The sequence below is a fragment of the Sinohyriopsis cumingii genome, chromosome 5 (assembly GCF_028554795.1).
Source record: "Sinohyriopsis cumingii isolate HCF-2022 chromosome 5, ASM2855479v2, whole genome shotgun sequence".
NCBI classification, from domain to species: Eukaryota; Metazoa; Mollusca; class Bivalvia; order Unionida; family Unionidae; genus Sinohyriopsis; species Sinohyriopsis cumingii.
Genome location: NC_142965.1, coordinates 48825964 through 48844873, shown reverse-complemented (window position 1 = coordinate 48844873; position 18910 = coordinate 48825964). Strand labels below are relative to the sequence as shown.

Genomic DNA, 18910 nt, shown 5'->3' with positions numbered 1-18910 from the left:
TTAGTTACTTGTGTTTATCAGTACTTTTATTGTTTTTCCCTTTTCTACACATTACATTTGTTTTTCCTTTTTATGCATTTTGCATGTTTATATTCATTGTTTTATATCAGTCTTTTTATTAACTGGTATCTTCCCTTCAAAAGAGGCTTTTAATCTGAGAGTACTGATCTTGTTTCATTGTTTTCTATTTATCGTGATCCTAATTGCATACATGTTGATTACATTGATGGAGCAGGAAAACAGAATCCACTTCCCCTCCCGATACTACTTTAAACTATGAGTCAGGTTTCTTTTGGTATACATATTCCATTGTTAGACAACACCCTCTTTGTGCCGATGGAATATACAATATAGTGTTCACACCTGCACGCATACTAAAACGAATCTGTTTAGTTTCTAGAACAAACATGGTATAGAACAGGCTTTCGCATGTATGTTTGTGTTCGACTTTTGTATAAAGCTTTATTATTTGTAACACACAGCAATGAATGTCGTGGATGTTTTAGTTTAGGCCAGTAGAAAACTTACCTGTAGCTTGAAAGAGGTCTGAAATATAAAACCAAGTGTATATGACAACATGTTGACTGTAACACACTGAAATGAATATCTGGCATGTCTAGAGTCTAGGCTGCTACAAATCCAACTCGAGGTTTGAAATAAGAAACCAACAAAGTCATTATCCCGCATAAACTAACAAAGTCATTATCCCGCATACAAAATTAACAGAGGTATCTAACCCGGAACATGAGCAAGTAACCCATTGGCTGCAATAAGATATATTAAGTCATCATAAATGGGCTTATGTATATTTAAGTTATTTGACAAAGGCGGAACTTAAGAAGCTCACTTTGGAGTATAAACATTTTGGAACAGTTCCCTCTTCATCCTGGAGCCGAGGGCAGGAACGACATTCAGGAGAAAATTATTGGGGTTGAAGTACCTGCATTCTCTTGTTAAAAGTCTTCAAGGTCAGAATACTTTTTAATGCACTGTATGCCATAATTTAGTAATTTTCTCTACACATACAAAATGCATAAAATAGACCCTTGTCGTTAATGATGATTACTTATAAAAGATAAACCTTGCTTTACTGCTTTATTTTAAGCTATAGTTTGAACTGTTGCAAAGTAAGCAAATTTCAAATCTCCTTTGCTGTTCGTTACGCAAGTGTTCACGTTGTAGACTGATTAATTTCTGCAGTCGATATATATTTTTCAAACATTATATACGTTAAATCGTATTTGAGTAAGACTAAAATAAACATGTCGCCATTCTGTTATAAATAGGGGATGAGGGTGACAAATAGCCGTCATTAATTGCCACTATTTAGTACGTACGAGAGAGTCCCTGCTAATTCTGGCAAAACAGACAGCTTCGTGCCTTTAGCCGGTTTCATTCCTTTCATGTGGAACTTAGGTCTGTAAGAAGTGTTATATTTGCACAAAGCTTGATGGTTCCACTCTATATAATTCATTGCTTGGTTTAGAAAGAAAAAACGTTTTAAGAAGTAGTTACAGGGGGCAGGAGAGGTACTTCACGTAATATATTGAAACAGGAACATGTTTCATTCTACAGAGGCGGGTGATAACTTTACGATGCAGCATTTTTGTCTATTGTTTTTAAAAGTGTAAAGGGATTTTTAGGGCAAGATAATTTTAATATCCTGAAATATCAGTTCAACGGGCTAGATTACTTGTCATTACGCAATGTACACAAAATCTCTGTGAGTGTGTGCATGTGCGTGCGTGTGTGTGTGTGTGTGTGTGTTGGATTTTTAACGTAGCTTTAACAATTTGAGTCATATCGCAACGTCTGCAGTATGAGATTGATAGAGATATCTAACACTGGGACATCATGCCGCTGATACGTGGTATCATGTCCCACCCGGACACACTATACTGTCACCAGGACAACCGCTCCTAATATCAGCCTCTTAATGCTGAGCGCCAAGCGAAGCAGCTGTTAGTACCATTATAATTAGTCTTTGGTATGACTCGACCAGGGTTCAAACTCGCGACCTCCTGCGACCTTTCTTGTTTAAATTCTTTTAGTGTACCACAAAGCCTCGAACGACGCTATGTGCTTTAAATTGGATTAAGCATTGCACGCACTTATATTACTCTACCGTGGCACTAGCTCCTGACAGGATATTTAAATAATGGATGTAGATATGTTCTACGTGAGGTTTATAAAAGCGCTACTGATTATATCCATGCATAATTTGAACGAATAAAAGTCGATAAATTATTAAAATTCCGCAAAATATTTTTTCTCTTTGTGATTGGATGTGGCAAAATATCGATAAACCGAGATTCAGGAAGATGTCCTTCTTTGAAATGATGATATGGATCGAACTTATATGGTGGTGGAGAAGGCAACACATTTGTTTTTTGGACACAAACTCCATTCGTTCTTACGTGGAAAATATTGTTATCCCATATTTGTGTCTATATCAGCTTCCATGCTATAAGTTAAAAAATAGAAGAAATGCTTGGTTTTAGATAGGGAAAAATATCCAACCCTAGGACAAACATCAACAATCCACACAGGGGAAAATGGTTGATGCCTCACATGCAAGTTTCAGAAGTAAAATGACTGTTGTAATGACACTTTGCTGAGGTTGTGCATAATCAACCTCGCTCAGATGTCTCCCACCAAGGTCACTGTCATAGCAAGACATTTTAATGCTACAATTTTTGTGTCAACTAAGTAACTTATATAATTTATTTATAATGTTTATCCCCACATACTGCTTTATGCGACAGCGAGCCGTCTGTTATTTATTGTTGTATTGCTTAAATGTCAAGGTGACACTAATCTATACATATATCATATGTTTTAGGTCATTTTAAATTGTGCCCCATGTTGTTGCTTTTTACCATTTTTTTGGATTCGAAGAGTCGTGTGTTGGACAACCTAAGTTGACTGCTTTAGTTTATATGCTTGGAAACGGCAATTAGCTCCCATTTTCTTGACGTGATATAACCAATATTGCTTTGAACGTGCCGTTAAAAACCAACAAACATTTCTATTTTCATCTCAAGTTTTAAAATTCATATCAGTCTTTTGAAATTGATGTTCCACTTTTGTTTTCTTTAATATTAATTTTTATGTTTATTTTAGTTCATTCGTTTTTAGTTGTATGATTCACATCAATCTTTTACATTCACGTTGCAAATTCTGATTGCTTAATGTTGCAATTTTTGATATCTTAGCGTCTACATCTTTTATAATTAGTTACTTGTGTTTATCAGTACTTTTATTGTTTTTCCCTTTTCTACACATTACATTTGTTTTTCCTTTTTATGCATTTTGCATGTTTATATTCATTGTTTTATATCAGTCTTTTTATTAACTGGTATCTTCCCTTCAAAAGAGGCTTTTAATCTGAGAGTACTGATCTTGTTTCATTGTTTTCTATTTATCGTGATCCTAATTGCATACATGTTGATTACATTGATGGAGCAGGAAAACAGAATCCACTTCCCCTCCCGATACTACTTTAAACTATGAGTCAGGTTTCTTTTGGTATACATATTCCATTGTTAGACAACACCCTCTTTGTGCCGATGGAATATACAATATAGTGTTCACACCTGCACGCATACTAAAACGAATCTGTTTAGTTTCTAGAACAAACATGGTATAGAACAGGCTTTCGCATGTATGTTTGTGTTCGACTTTTGTATAAAGCTTTATTATTTGTAACACACAGCAATGAATGTCGTGGATGTTTTAGTTTAGGCCAGTAGAAAACTTACCTGTAGCTTGAAAGAGGTCTGAAATATAAAACCAAGTGTATATGACAACATGTTGACTGTAACACACTGAAATGAATATCTGGCATGTCTAGAGTCTAGGCTGCTACAAATCCAACTCGAGGTTTGAAATAAGAAACCAACAAAGTCATTATCCCGCATAAACTAACAAAGTCATTATCCCGCATACAAAATTAACAGAGGTATCTAACCCGGAACATGAGCAAGTAACCCATTGGCTGCAATAAGATATATTAAGTCATCATAAATGGGCTTATGTATATTTAAGTTATTTGACAAAGGCGGAACTTAAGAAGCTCACTTTGGAGTATAAACATTTTGGAACAGTTCCCTCTTCATCCTGGAGCCGAGGGCAGGAACGACATTCAGGAGAAAATTATTGGGGTTGAAGTACCTGCATTCTCTTGTTAAAAGTCTTCAAGGTCAGAATACTTTTTAATGCACTGTATGCCATAATTTAGTAATTTTCTCTACACATACAAAATGCATAAAATAGACCCTTGTCGTTAATGATGATTACTTATAAAAGATAAACCTTGCTTTACTGCTTTATTTTAAGCTATAGTTTTAACTGTTGCAAAGTAAGCAAATTTCAAATCTCCTTTGCTGTTCGTTACGCAAGTGTTCACGTTGTAGACTGATTAATTTCTGCAGTCGATATATATTTTTCAAACATTATATACGTTAAATCGTATTTGAGTAAGACTAAAATAAACATGTCGCCATTCTGTTATAAATAGAGGATGAGGGTGACAAATAGCCGTCATTAATTGCCACTATTTAGTACGTACGAGAGAGTCCCTGCTAATTCTGGCAAAACAGACAGCTTCGTGCCTTTAGCCGGTTTCATTCCTTTCATGTGGAACTTAGGTCTGTAAGAAGTGTTATATTTGCACAAAGCTTGATGGTTCCACTCTATATAATTCATTGCTTGGTTTAGAAAGAAAAAACGTTTTAAGAAGTAGTTACAGGGGGCAGGAGAGGTACTTCACGTAATATATTGAAACAGGAACATGTTTCATTCTACAGAGGCGGGTGATAACTTTACGATGCAGCATTTTTGTCTATTGTTTTTAAAAGTGTAAAGGGATTTTTAGGGCAAGATAATTTTAATATCCTGAAATATCAGTTCAACGGGCTAGATTACTTGTCATTACGCAATGTACACAAAATCTCTGTGAGTGTGTGCATGTGCGTGTGTGTGTGTGTGTGTGTGTGTGTGTGTGTGTGTTGGATTTTTAACGTAGCTTTAACAATTTGAGTCATATCGCAACGTCTGCAGTATGAGATTGATAGAGATATCTAACACTGGGACATCATGCCGCTGATACGTGGTATCATGTCCCACCCGGACACACTATACTGTCACCAGGACAACCGCTCCTAATATCAGCCTCTTAATGCTGAGCGCCAAGCGAAGCAGCTGTTAGTACCATTATAATTAGTCTTTGGTATGACTCGACCAGGGTTCAAACTCGCGACCTCCTGCGACCTTTCTTGTTTAAATTCTTTTAGTGTACCACAAAGCCTCGAACGACGCTATGTGCTTTAAATTGGATTAAGCATTGCACGCACTTATATTACTCTACCGTGGCACTAGCTCCTGACAGGATATTTAAATAATGGATGTAGATATGTTCTACGTGAGGTTTATAAAAGCGCTACTGATTATATCCATGCATAATTTGAACGAATAAAAGTCGATAAATTATTAAAATTCCGCAAAATATTTTTTCTCTTTGTGATTGGATGTGGCAAAATATCGATAAACCGAGATTCAGGAAGATGTCCTTCTTTGAAATGATGATATGGATCGAACTTATATGGTGGTGGAGAAGGCAACACATTTGTTTTTTGGACACAAACTCCATTCGTTCTTACGTGGAAAATATTGTTATCCCATATTTGTGTCTATATCAGCTTCCATGCTATAAGTTAAAAAATAGAAGAAATGCTTGGTTTTAGATAGGGAAAAATATCCAACCCTAGGACAAACATCAACAATCCACACAGGGGAAAATGGTTGATGCCTCACATGCAAGTTTCAGAAGTAAAATGACTGTTGTAATGACACTTTGCTGAGGTTGTGCATAATCAACCTCGCTCAGATGTCTCCCACCAAGGTCACTGTCATAGCAAGACATTTTAATGCTACAATTTTTGTGTCAACTAAGTAACTTATATAATTTATTTATAATGTTTATCCCCACATACTGCTTTATGCGACAGCGAGCCGTCTGTTATTTATTGTTGTATTGCTTAAATGTCAAGGTGACACTAATCTATACATATATCATATGTTTTAGGTCATTTTAAATTGTGCCCCATGTTGTTGCTTTTTACCATCATCATATATTTAAGTGACGATTCAAAGGGCACAGCTCATGGTTTCATTGGTTATGCACCACTTTTATATATCGACCTCAAAGACCAGTCACAGCAAAACCAAATTTGTTATTTCATCGTTATTTTAATGAAATTTGATCTGTTTACACAACGACACTGTTGCAGATTTGGGATTGAGTTGTCTCTATGTATACCCATTTGTAATTGCACTAATATAATCTAGTTACTCATATCAATTAGAATGAATTACAATGTATAGTTTGTGATGTGCTCGTGTACATTCATATGATCAACATACATGGCGTAATGGCTACTCAAACATTAAAATTATTCAGTGAAGGTATGCACTAGCACTAGACGGCGTGCTGTGTAGCGTGGATATAAACCCTTTTAAAAATTCAGGGTCACGTGAAGGGTATATGATTCCCGTCATTTCCGTTTCAGCTATGTAATTCTTCAAATATTCTATTATTTAGCAGGAACGAATAATAAACTACTTGTATCTGCGTGTATGTGTGTGTGTGTGTGTGTGTGTGTGTGTGTGTGTGTGTGTGTGGTATGTGTTAACGTAGCCTTAACAATGTTGCAGCCATATCGCTACGATGTGTGACAGTATTTAGTGATGTCTAGCATGCCGCAGACATGTAGCGTTATGTCCCACCCATTCACATTATCATGACACCATGGATGACCAGTCCTAACGCTAACCTTGTGATGCTGAGCGTCAAGCGAGACAGATGAAAGCACCATTTTTATAAGTCTTCGGTATGACTCGGCCGGGTTTCAAACTTGCGACCTCCAGCATCCGAAGCAGACAAATTAACCACTAGATCACCGGAGCGGTAAATACATGGTTGTAGCAGGTCAAATTGTAACCAAGGTGAAGATACAATTTCAGCACGAGTGCATTCAGGACATTATTTCACCGCCGATACATTTAAAAAGCTTGTCTATTGCCGACCTCAGAGGAGTCGAATTAAAGTTGCACTGAATGATCTGGCCTTTGGTATGTTACTTTTGGAAGATTTGTATATGCCTTTCTGAAAGTTGTTTTCCCATTAGTTATTTCGGAGATAGCGCGCATTTTCGTACTTCCGGGTAGTAAAGAAAATGAGCACTCACCAACAGAATGAAAAGTTCTCATTTGAAATCGATACTGACAAGCTAAAATATAAACAGCTGAAACATTATTCACGCAGACAAAATCAATTTGTGACAGGAAGCAAACGCGAGTTGATATCTAGAGCGAAAGGAATCTCACAACTGAAGCTTACTGATGGTGAAAAAAATGCTGCTTGAAGCTAAGCAACAAGTTACTAGACTTCAAGTGAACAATCTATTAACTGCTGGCGATCGTGTCCCACATTCAGACACATTGACTTCGTGGAAACGGACATAAATGCAATTTCTTGATTTTAGCGAATCAGACATTTACAATTATTTAATCCTGAAAATAAACTGTAAACGACAGCTGCGGTCCAAAGGATGTTTAGAAGACAGCCATCTGCATTATTTTACGTACCATCAAATTAAGGGTGATAGTAAATATTGTTTGTGATGTGTAATGTAATACCCGCTTTACCAGGATCTACGTCTAAAGACAACCCTGACCACGTTGTTTGGTTGTGCCTTTCCAAAGCCAATGGTCATGTCTATTCGGCAGAATGTGATTGCGCCATTGGATAAGATTATTGTTTTGCTTTTCTTTTCTAGTATTATAATACAAGAAAAATTCAGGACTTAAATGAGAAAATAAATAAGACATATACGATAAGATTTAGTACGTAAGGGGGGTTTTGACACCGCATAATCATTATTTATTAATTGATTTGAGGTTGGTGAAAGTCATACAATATGTGACTGAAAATACAAACATAATACGTGAGTTTATTTTAAATGAATATGGCTTCCTTAAAGTGAGCACAGTCTTTGCTATGTAAGTAAATATTCTTGTCATACCACCGAGGTAGAAAATATCTGGCAGTGACAATCTTATCAAACAATTGTACCATTTTGACTTCGTTTAAGTAACTGACACCTTGATAATTATCAATTTGTTTTGCCAAATTATCAATTTTCAGTGGATGAAAACAGATTTCGGCAAGATTTATAAGAGTGTAATCCAAGGGCGGGGTAGCGCTTAAATTTATTTGAGGAAAGTGGATATGAACTAGAGCTGCCTGCACTATTATACCTTTCCTATTGCTATGGTGATCTGAAAAATGCAAAAGTAAAGGCAGAAATGTTAAAAATGTTTAACAGTTTATCCATGTATGTCCAGGATGTAACACTTATTGAAGAAACACAAGAGGACAAGCTTCTAACTCAAAATGGAGGGCATAAAGGTCCTATCGAAATATTAGTACAAATGTTGGTAGAGATATACTCATGCAGAAGTCAACAGATCTTGAAGCAATCATAAAACAGATTCTTTATTCTGGTATATATGTGTAACAACAAGTTCACAAAGTGGGGCAATAAAACACGAGACTGTTGCAAGAATGAAATAGAAAATTAAAATGAACAAATAATACAAAAATGTTTAAGGAATACTCTATGGCTTAATGATTAATACAGAAATTGGACAGTTCCTTATATTGACGAGGATGGAACACCAGATGAAAGTTTGCTTAAAGTGAAATGTCCAGCATCTGATAATTGGAGAAAACAAAATATTTGTCACCAAAAGATTGTGCAAAAGACAAAAGTGTCTACAGAGATTATGGAAATGATATTGACTCATGTAAGCTGAAACGTAATCACCCATATTAAAGTGCAGGGGCAGATGGCATTATGTGGGTATAAAAAGGTGTGATTTCGTTTTGTGGAATTTGCAGGGTATGTCTGTAGAACGAGTTTATTTTAATCCAGGGTGTTGAAATGCTGCCAAGGTCAAATTGCAGACCATATTCTTAAATACTGTTTTGCTAGATATCTTGTCAAGGAGAGTTCAAGGAAGTAAAACGCTGTATTCCTCACAATCTGTCATAATAGTCTGGATTTTACAGTTAATGTGTCATATATGAATATTAAATATTAAGGGAGGTTGTAGATATGATAGTCGTGCACATGTTTTCTATATTTGTGATGACTGGGTAAACATTGTAATTGGTATGATAACCTGAAGAATTTTGAAGTGTTTTATTCTTCAATTTCTCGTTCTACATTTATCCCAAAATTTGCAATTTATCTTTTGTATGAACTTCATGAGGCAAAAAGTGTCCTTTTACGTTTAAATAGTGGTATTATGAAATATATGCCCTTGAGTGTTATTTAATCTGATATTAAAAACCATTTGCTGGCCATGGTAGCATCTTTCCAGACGATTTTGTGATTTGCTTGTCACTAGTACTTCTTGAATACAAATCGGAAACAAAAGTAATAATGTTCCAACTGGGCGTACTCTAATTAGAGATTTGTATGTCGTATATGATTTATAGTCCCAATCAGAAGGTAAAATAACTGTAGAGAACATGGTGTGTCAGTTAAAATGTCTGTACAGTCTATAATTGCTCTACATTTTGGATATCTGGCATAGTTTGATTTATGTTATCTTTCGATTGCCACTTAGCTAAAAATTGCAAATTTTCATCAAAATACTCAACACACGTCTTAAAGATAGAACTACGTTTACTTGTTGAAATACTGAAGCGGTCGAATAAATTTTCACAAAATAGACCTAATCTGATTTGCATCAGAATCATAAAGAATTGACCAATGATTATCAAACATCCTAGCCTGCCATTATCATCATTCTTTGACATCTCTACTTCCAACTCAGCAAACAAGCCCCTGACTGATGATGCATCTCTAATACCAGAGTAAAACACCACTTTTTGTCATCATTTAATCCATATTATTAAAAGTAAGAGTTGGTCTGTTGCCCTGTGTACCAAAGTCTTCCATTTTAATATAATTAACTTGAATTGATGGAGCAATTTATCTTACTGGAATTATCAGCTATTCATCTGTGTTGATACGGAAACAAGTTCTGGCTGTATTTGCCCTGCTTTATGATACACGTTTTACCTGTTGTATTATGCAAGCCTGTGGAGTCATGGAACTAAAATGGAATTATTTTATCCTATTTACTGAATTAAATACTTGCTACAGGAGACTAAACCTGTGTATATGTACAATGCTGTCGGGCATTTCTACGCACTTAAGGTTTCCGTCACCAATATTGAAGCAAAATGCATATCGAATTGTACCGATTGACGAAAATAAAAAACTGCAATGCTTACTATTTGAAAAGAGGCGATTGTCACCAGAATATTCCGTTTAAACTAATATTAATTTTGGACACCCGGGATATTACCCCTGTGTTTTCATGACTCGCGATATGTCGGCCTATTCTGCGCATAGCTTTGAAAAGATGTAATGTTTATCCATCGGGCCATGGAAATGAAATACATTACTTTGGACTCTTTCTGACAGCATTTCAGTCGAACAATTAGCCAGATTTATAGCTGGATTTACAAATTCCAACGTAACAGTGCCAATAAATGTCAAGAAATATTTAGTAAACTAACCAGATCTTCTAAAAAAATTAGTAAATTTTAACTTTTTATAAAAAAAATAAGCTATTATGTTGAAGAGAAACAACAATGAATAGGAACTAATAGATTTACAACGTCTTGTTTATGAAAAAAAATACCAAAGAATTTAGAAACTTGGATTAAAATGCAGTATCATTTTAAGGTATACATTTACATCTTTTATATAATGTATTTATTTGTATAATTCTGAGATACATAGTAAATAGGATTTTCCTAGCTACAAGTTCAAAAGGTCATGGGGTGGGTCTTCATGTTGGCATTTAGCAATCCATTTTCATAAGAGTTTCGGGTAGAAATGTGGGATATTTTGTACACTTTATGAATATCACTTTCCTTAATTAAAGGACTATCGTCCTTTCTTGAAACAAATTAGATTTTCGACCAAAATCAACACTTGATCCAATGTTTACAGTAATGTCGTATCGTTGCGCAAAAATACCTGACGCGCAGATCTGGCCAACATGGTGGCAATTGTATATAAAGAAAACAACATTTTTAACGTTTATTTATGTCTGTATTAGAGGAGATTAGTGATAACATGTTTAGCCCAGATGAAATTTTTGAGAATAGAACATTTAAATAAATATTTATCTATATGAGGATATAAAGTGCACACACACACACACACACACACACACACACATATATATATATAATGTTAGAGTGTCCGCCTCGGATGTGGGACGTCGCGTATTTGTACCCCAGCCCAGTCATACCAAAGACTTAAAAATGGTACTAGCAGCTGCCTCGCTTTGCGCTCAGCATTAAATGGTTAGTGTTAGGACTGGTCGGACTGGTGTCAGGATAATGTGACTGGATGGGACATGATTCCGCATGTCTGCGGCATGATGCCCCAGTACTAATCATGGCTAAAAAAGAAGACTGCTACGATGCAGACATTGTAGGAATAATGCTGAAAAAGTTTTAAAGCTATGCTGAAATACAAATCACACACACACACGTCTCTACGATTATTTAACTTGTCGTAATGACACCATCGTTTGTGTTATTTTTCACTTTCACTCCTTCTTGCAACCCGGAAGCGCTGCCTAATTATATAGACGCGCTAAAGAGTTCCAATTTCAGGGCAGATAACAATACATTTAGTAAAGGTCTATTATTACGGGCTGGGTCAGAAAACCTCGGATGTAGATGTACTTTATAATGGTTATAAACGAATACATCCACTTTCGATAGATTCGTATTACCGATCTGAACAATAATGGATCTTCCGATCATCTGTCAAGCAAACGAATCGGCACCTAAAAGTACGGATGTTGGTCAACTTTCGAAGAAAATCAGTACCGTCGATTTTAAATCTGCTGTTGCATGTATATTCATTTGTTATCCTTTAATACTGTTGATCTTTAATTTTCATTTCAGATAATAATGAAATTTGAAATCTCTGTATTGTGAAGTACACCGTCCCATGAATCATATGCTGAACATTAATAATGACTATGTACCATATACGTGATACCCATGTTGTCACAATATTCCTGGTGTTGATTTTACCGTCACGCATGACAGGCTATACAATAAGTACAGAGGAACCGTCAATGAGTACATCCATATTCACTACGACTTCTTTGCAGTCTACAACAAGTACAGAGGAACCGTCAACGAGTACAGCCTTATTCACTACAACTTCTTTGCAGTCTACAACAAGTACAGAGGAACCGTCAACGAGTACAGCCTTATTCACTACAACTTCTTTGCAGTCTACAACAGGTACAGAAGAACCGACAACGGGTACAGCCCTTACCACTACAATTTCTCTTCAGCCTACAAAAGGTACAGAGGAACCGTCAACGAGTACAGTCTTAACCACTATGACTTCTCCATGGTCGACAAGAACTATATCGCAAGGGACAAATGGAACAGTATTTACAACTATAACGTCTGAATCGTCGGAAACAACCACTGAACAACCGACAGCCAGTACAGTCTGGACCACAACAACGTCTCCACGATCGACATCCAGTGCAGCCCTTACTACTTTAAGTTCTTTACGGTGGACAACAACTAACCTGCAAGAGGAAACTAGTACAGTCTTTTCCACTACAACGTCTTCACGATCGACACCCAGTACAGTCAATACCACTTTAATTTCTTCACAGTGGCCAACAACTAAGTCGCCTGAGGGAACTAGTACAATCTTTACCACTTCAACGTCTTCACGATCGACACCCAGTACAGTCAATACCACTTTAATTTCTTCACAGTGGCCAACAACTAAGTCGCCTGAGGGAACTAGTACAGTCTTTACCACTTCAACGTCTTCACGATCGACACCCAGTACAGTCAATACCACTTTAATTCCTTCACAGTGGCCAACAACTAAGTCGCCTGAGGGAACTAGTACAGTCTTTACCACTTCAACGTCAACAAGTAAGCTGACCAACATATATTATTTGTTGATGTAAATCTTATCGTGAACAAAAGATGGCACACGGCAGGTTGGAAACTTCTATCTTCTAAATTAAAAATCATGACGCATCTTAAGTATTAGACCTAATCACTTAGGCCGCAGGCACTCTATATTGTCCTCGAGATCCATTCAAAACTGTCCAACTAAACGAAGTAGTAGTGGTAGTAGTAGTAGTAGTAGTAGCAGCAGTTGCAGCTACTTCCACCAGAGTCGGACCATGATAAAGAACTTTCATTATCAATGGATACGTTCTCGTTGTGGTCTGTTGCATGGAAACGGATATAGAAATATTGAGCCCTAACAAGAGTAAAGATCTATTAGTATTATTTTTACAGGTTACAATGACACAATCTTTTCACAATCTTTTCCAGAGCCCGACTCTATCTACATCTCTTGTATTATCGACCAGTGGCGGCTAGCAATATAAATTACACTGAATCAAATATTCCTACACAGCTATTATCAGGACCGTTATGCTGTCAGTTAGAGTGGCGATGGTTGGGGTGGGGTTGTGAGTGAGAGAGTGGTGGTGGTGATGGTAGGGTTACCTAGGCATGGGAAACGTTATAGCCCTTGAAGCAAAAGTCAAGTCATTATTATTTTATCGTTGCACAATATGTACAAACGTGACAAGATCTAGCAATATATATATATATAGAGAGAGAGAGAGAGAGAGAGAGAGAGAGAGAGCAAAACATTCGAACTCTACACCCCTATAAAAATAAAACAAAAAACAAGCAAGAAAAATAATATTTTACAACCCATACAATACAACTTCAAAACATACAAGGCTACCTTATCGCTCGCCCCCATTATTTTAATTTACATAAAGGTCTAGACCGTAGAACCATACGCTACTGCATTCATCGAAAGGTTTTGGATTAAATACAGTATTCGCTCAAATATCATCACCGTTAATGAGCAGATATTTCACTGAAAGATATTAGATTTATAGATTTATAGATTATAGATTTAGCTTACTAGAACTTAATACCGAAATAATGACACCTACCTTCATCAAAGGTAATTTCCAAATCATATTAGGTTTCGCATGGCCTAGTAGTCTAAAGCGCACGTTTTACCGATCACTGCTGTCTGAGCTCTGTCCGCGTGGGCTTGAGTCTCTGGCTCATCTAATGTGGGTAAATGAGAAAGCTTGCCAGTAGATTCCCGTGGGTCGGTGGTACTTTATGGGTTTTCTGGGTTATTCCTCATTCCTCAGGTCATTAAACAGTTTTGACAAATGTACATTAAGCCTTGACATTAAAGATCCAATGAACAAAAACAGAGAACATTGTGATATAAAATTCTGCGAGAATCAGTTATACTGGGCAGTTGGTGATGAAAACCTGTAGCATATATTGGACACAAAACCAGTTTTAAAAAGGTCACTAGTCTGGCAATGAATGCCGCAATAAATACCGACATGGTAAAGAAGATAATACTCGGATCTGTTAAGTGGTCTGTAGTAATTTGTAAAAAGATAGACAAAGAAATTAAAGAAGAATATGTAGGTACATATTATGTAGACACAAAAAAAAAAAATAAAAAAAAAAAAAATAAACAGGGAACAGTTTTGCTATCACACTGGCACGGCCTACAGCCAATACAGCTTACTGTAAGTAGATCACGAAACAAAAAAAAACATACGTTTATAGTTATGTATGTGGTTTCATGAGCTGGCTTAAATAACATTTTCTAACAGGTTTTTATCGTCTTTACCTTTATTGTCTTTTTTCTTTTCTTTTGTTATCAAATATATCTTTCTTTATAACCTTAAATAGCTAGATAAGTAATGCTATAGCCAGCACAATGAGACGATCATCGAATAGAGAAACATTTTTACAGCTAATTTTAACAGTAGTTTATTACTGTGCAAATAATAATATGCAGTGACTCTGCTGCCTTTTATTTTAACTAACTCAAACAAGTAGTTGGCAGTATTTATAACTCAGTCTTAATCTTTGTCAAAATAAGACTTTGTACATCTCTATCTCCATCAGTTATTCCACATCGTCTGGCTCGTGTTGAACCATTTATAAAAGGCAGTAGTTAGACAATGTGTTGCTACGGTCATGCATGTTGCTGCAACAATAAATCTGAGCTATTACCAAACCGTTCTTTGTGAATAGTTGTTATACTATTTTCGTCTAATGGTTTCATTAACTTTTAGATTTGTATGCCGTTGATATTGTGTCTCAAGTTACATCCCAGTTTTATTTAACGTCTGACTAAATGTGCTCTATTACATTGAACATAATTCAGCTCTTCTTGCGACTTGGTATCTTTGGTTGCATCGGTTTAATTACTGATATTTTCCTCGATATCCTTTCTTTATGCCTTCCATTTAAACGTCTGATGTCATTGATTCTAATTTTGATTTGGCTACTTCAACAGCATTCACATAACATTTAAAATCTTTTTCTTCTCACAGAGTAAATAATCTGTGACCACATATCGCTTAATCGTAAGTTTTAAACCGGAAATATGTTTTGTTGAAAGCTTCGTCTAGTCTATGAATTGATTTTTTTACAGACATCAGGACTTTCTTCTTTACAATTTGCAATGCAATTTGTTTGTTTCAGTAAAATTATCATCCATCTCTATTTGTTCCCTTATATTTGCATGGGCGGTCGGATATTCATTGTTGTGTTGTGTTTCAGGAACGATTTCATTATCTTCATAAAAGCGTTTGCAAATGTTTGTCTTTTGTGGGTTTTTTTATATAAAATCTTTCTCAAATAAGCCAAGTACAAAATGAGAACCTCCATTTTGAGTTGTTATTGAGTCGATTTTTAAAACTTTTTCCGCCTTTGTGATTAATACATACATTTGCTTATGAAGTTAGTCCTTCGAACGTAGCATAATATCACCATCGTTACCTTTGTACGTAGTGTTAGGATATTTGTTGTTACCTAGCATTATTCTTGTTATCTTTGTTAATTTTTGTAATGGTCAAATTAGTATGAAAGTTGTTAACTTCAGATTTTTGACTAGTCTCACTGGATAAATAATTATCTTTGACAAATATATTCAAAACCATTTTACACTATTTAACTGGATCAAAACCACATTGAAAACGACTTGGTATTGTACCAGAAGCAAAATAACAATGAGAGAAGTAACCCTGAAGAGGAATACAAACGGGAATTGAAAATTTGATAGCAAATGGGACGTATACTGAAAAAAAAACAGGAGAAAGTTAATTGTCAGTGAGTTGAAAATTCAAAGAAAACTTGTTGTTGTTGTGGGGTTTAACGCCATTTTTCAGCACGATAGGGCTATATATGGCGGCCAGTATTAATGGTGGAGGAAGAACCCGGAAAACCCCGGAAAGAACCACCGACCCACGAGAAGCTACTGGCAAGCTTTCTCACATGCCCACATTGGCTGAATCTTAGACTCGAACCGCCGCAGACATAGGTGAGATGGCAGTGATCCGTAACGAAGAGCGCTTTAGACCACTCGGCCACTCGGGGCCCCTCAAAGAAAACTAGATGAAAACATTAGTTATTGGTCAATGCACGATTAGCTAAACGAATATCTTTTTCAAACTGTTACACAAGTTTAGACACCTCAGAATCAAGCAGTTTCACTGGTTAGAGTCCAAACAAATCAGTTTCTAGAAACTTTTAAAGCAAAGAGAAATTACACAGTAATAAGATAAAAGTGAAACAAATAACATACTGAGCACTGTTTACCATGTAACCTTAAATTCAACTCAAATAGATATTTACAGCATGCGTTTGAAAAATTTTCAGATGGCAATGTATTTATTATTAAACATGAATTTTGCAGAAATCTTAATGTTGATTATTCCGATTTCTTTGATTCAGTTTAGGATTGATAATCTGATAGCATTTGGGATGCTACACAGAAAACAATTAAGTAAATAAATAGGACCAAGGAAATTAAGTCATTTGGCTCGTGTTGTATAAATAATATAGAGCAAACAAAATATAAACTATGTATTCGTTGTTGGAAAATATATTTCCATGTATGATTTGGGTACTTCTACAAAATCACTCGACACAATACCGTCATTAATTAAACCACAACCAAATCAAATGGGAGCAATTTCTTGATTGAACTGAAAATACAAACAAACAAAAATTCTGATATGACAGCGAGAAAAACATTATTTCGTATTCTGAACTGTATTGATAATTAAAGTATTTAAAAGGTGCCTCACAATAAAATTATATGTGGTGCTACAGATTATGGGAAGACAGCGTGTCGATATATTCCAACGAGACGGCATGTCAGAAATTATCTTTGCTGTGAGCATATGTCCATCATATATATACGGCCAAACGCAGGAGAAAATGGCGTTTTACAGATATTTGTAATATACCCTAGTGATAAATTAGTTAAATGAATGGAATTACTCATTAGTGTTTACCAGGAACTGATATTGTGTTTCTCATATACGACTATAGGAACATCGATGACGCAAGCAGGCAACAAACAAATGTAACCACGTTAGCATTCAATTGTATGCATTACAAAATATATGTTTAGGTGATAGCGTAAAAGATAATGTAATTGTTCATGACTTCTTTGAGAGGACTCGGTTTATTGTTGTGCTTTTCGATCAAGATAAAAAGCTAAAGAGTGATTTTTTAAATTACATATTACAAGATAACTTGCAAGGAGATTGCAAAAAATCTTAAAAAGGAAACATAAAGCTATTAATGCATCTCATGTATCCATTTACTTACAAGCTGACTACTGATTCTCTATCCCGCAAGTCTTCATAGTCATCGACTACAATATTGTATACTTGTATCTCAGTGTTTCATTGCACTTTATCCTTGTTAGTATAATCATCAAGACAAGACAAGACTTTATTGAATTCGGGTTGAAAGTTGGCAACATATGACCATATACTAATAAAAAAATGAATATAGCGTTTGTTATCATAACATAATGCTTAACAAGGATAACGATATACAAAACGCAATCAAAGAAACTTCAAATGTTTTTCAAGAGTTATATGTTACCCCGTATTCATTAATTGATTATATTTATAAAAAATGAGGCATACATTTTCTTCTTTTTGATGATAATAAGAACACGACAGGAGATAATGATATTTGTCACTTATTTCTTGCGACAGACGAGATCTGTCGTTATAGGAAGCATTAACCCCGCTACTTGTTTCAACAGGAGACCCATTCTTTGTTGGGTTTCCTATTATTTTTAAGCTGTTAGATATTTTTTGGTGTGAGAGATAGATTATTTCTAAATCGGAACTAGTTATGAATAACCTGTAATTCAAACCTTTCCATGAAATATTGATGTTAGCTGTCCAAGCTTGCCTGTACATGTATTGATCTTTTAGTTCTACAGATTTTGTTAACCAGTTGTTGTTGTTGTTGCTGTTGTTCTTGTTGTTATAGGGTTTAACGCCATTTTACAGCACTAGATAGGCTATACATGGCGGCCAGTATAAATGGTGGAGGAAGAACCCAGCGAAACCCCTGAAAGAACCACCAAAACCCGCGAGAAGCTACTGGCCAATTGTCTTACTTACCCACACTGGCCGAGCTCGGAATTAGAACCCACGCAGACAGAGGTGTCATGGCAGTGATCCGTAACGGTGAGCGCTTTAGACCACTCGGTCACTCGGGGCTCCTGGTTAACCAGTTAAATGAAATAAAACGTTGATTTTTCCAGCTGCACCAGACATCATCTACAGTAATACAGATGTGTTTATATTATCCATTTATTATTATAAAAATTGCATCCGAAATGTTTGTTTAACTGAGAGTGCATATGATAAGAAATTATTT

At 35.8% G+C, this 18910-nt stretch overlaps 1 protein-coding gene across 1 annotated transcript in view; it reads left to right on the top strand.

The window, feature by feature from the left end:
- The first annotated feature begins 3938 nt into the window (after positions 1-3938).
- The window catches only part of LOC149799114 (uncharacterized), a 41145-nt gene continuing 26173 nt past the window's right edge, over positions 3939-18910 (top strand). The window contains exons 1-2 of the mRNA XM_089958134.1: positions 3939-4201; positions 12068-13075. Coding sequence (XP_089814260.1) covers positions 12139-13075 — 937 coding nt within the window. The 5' untranslated portion in view covers positions 3939-4201; positions 12068-12138. The remainder of the gene's footprint in view (positions 4202-12067; positions 13076-18910) is intronic.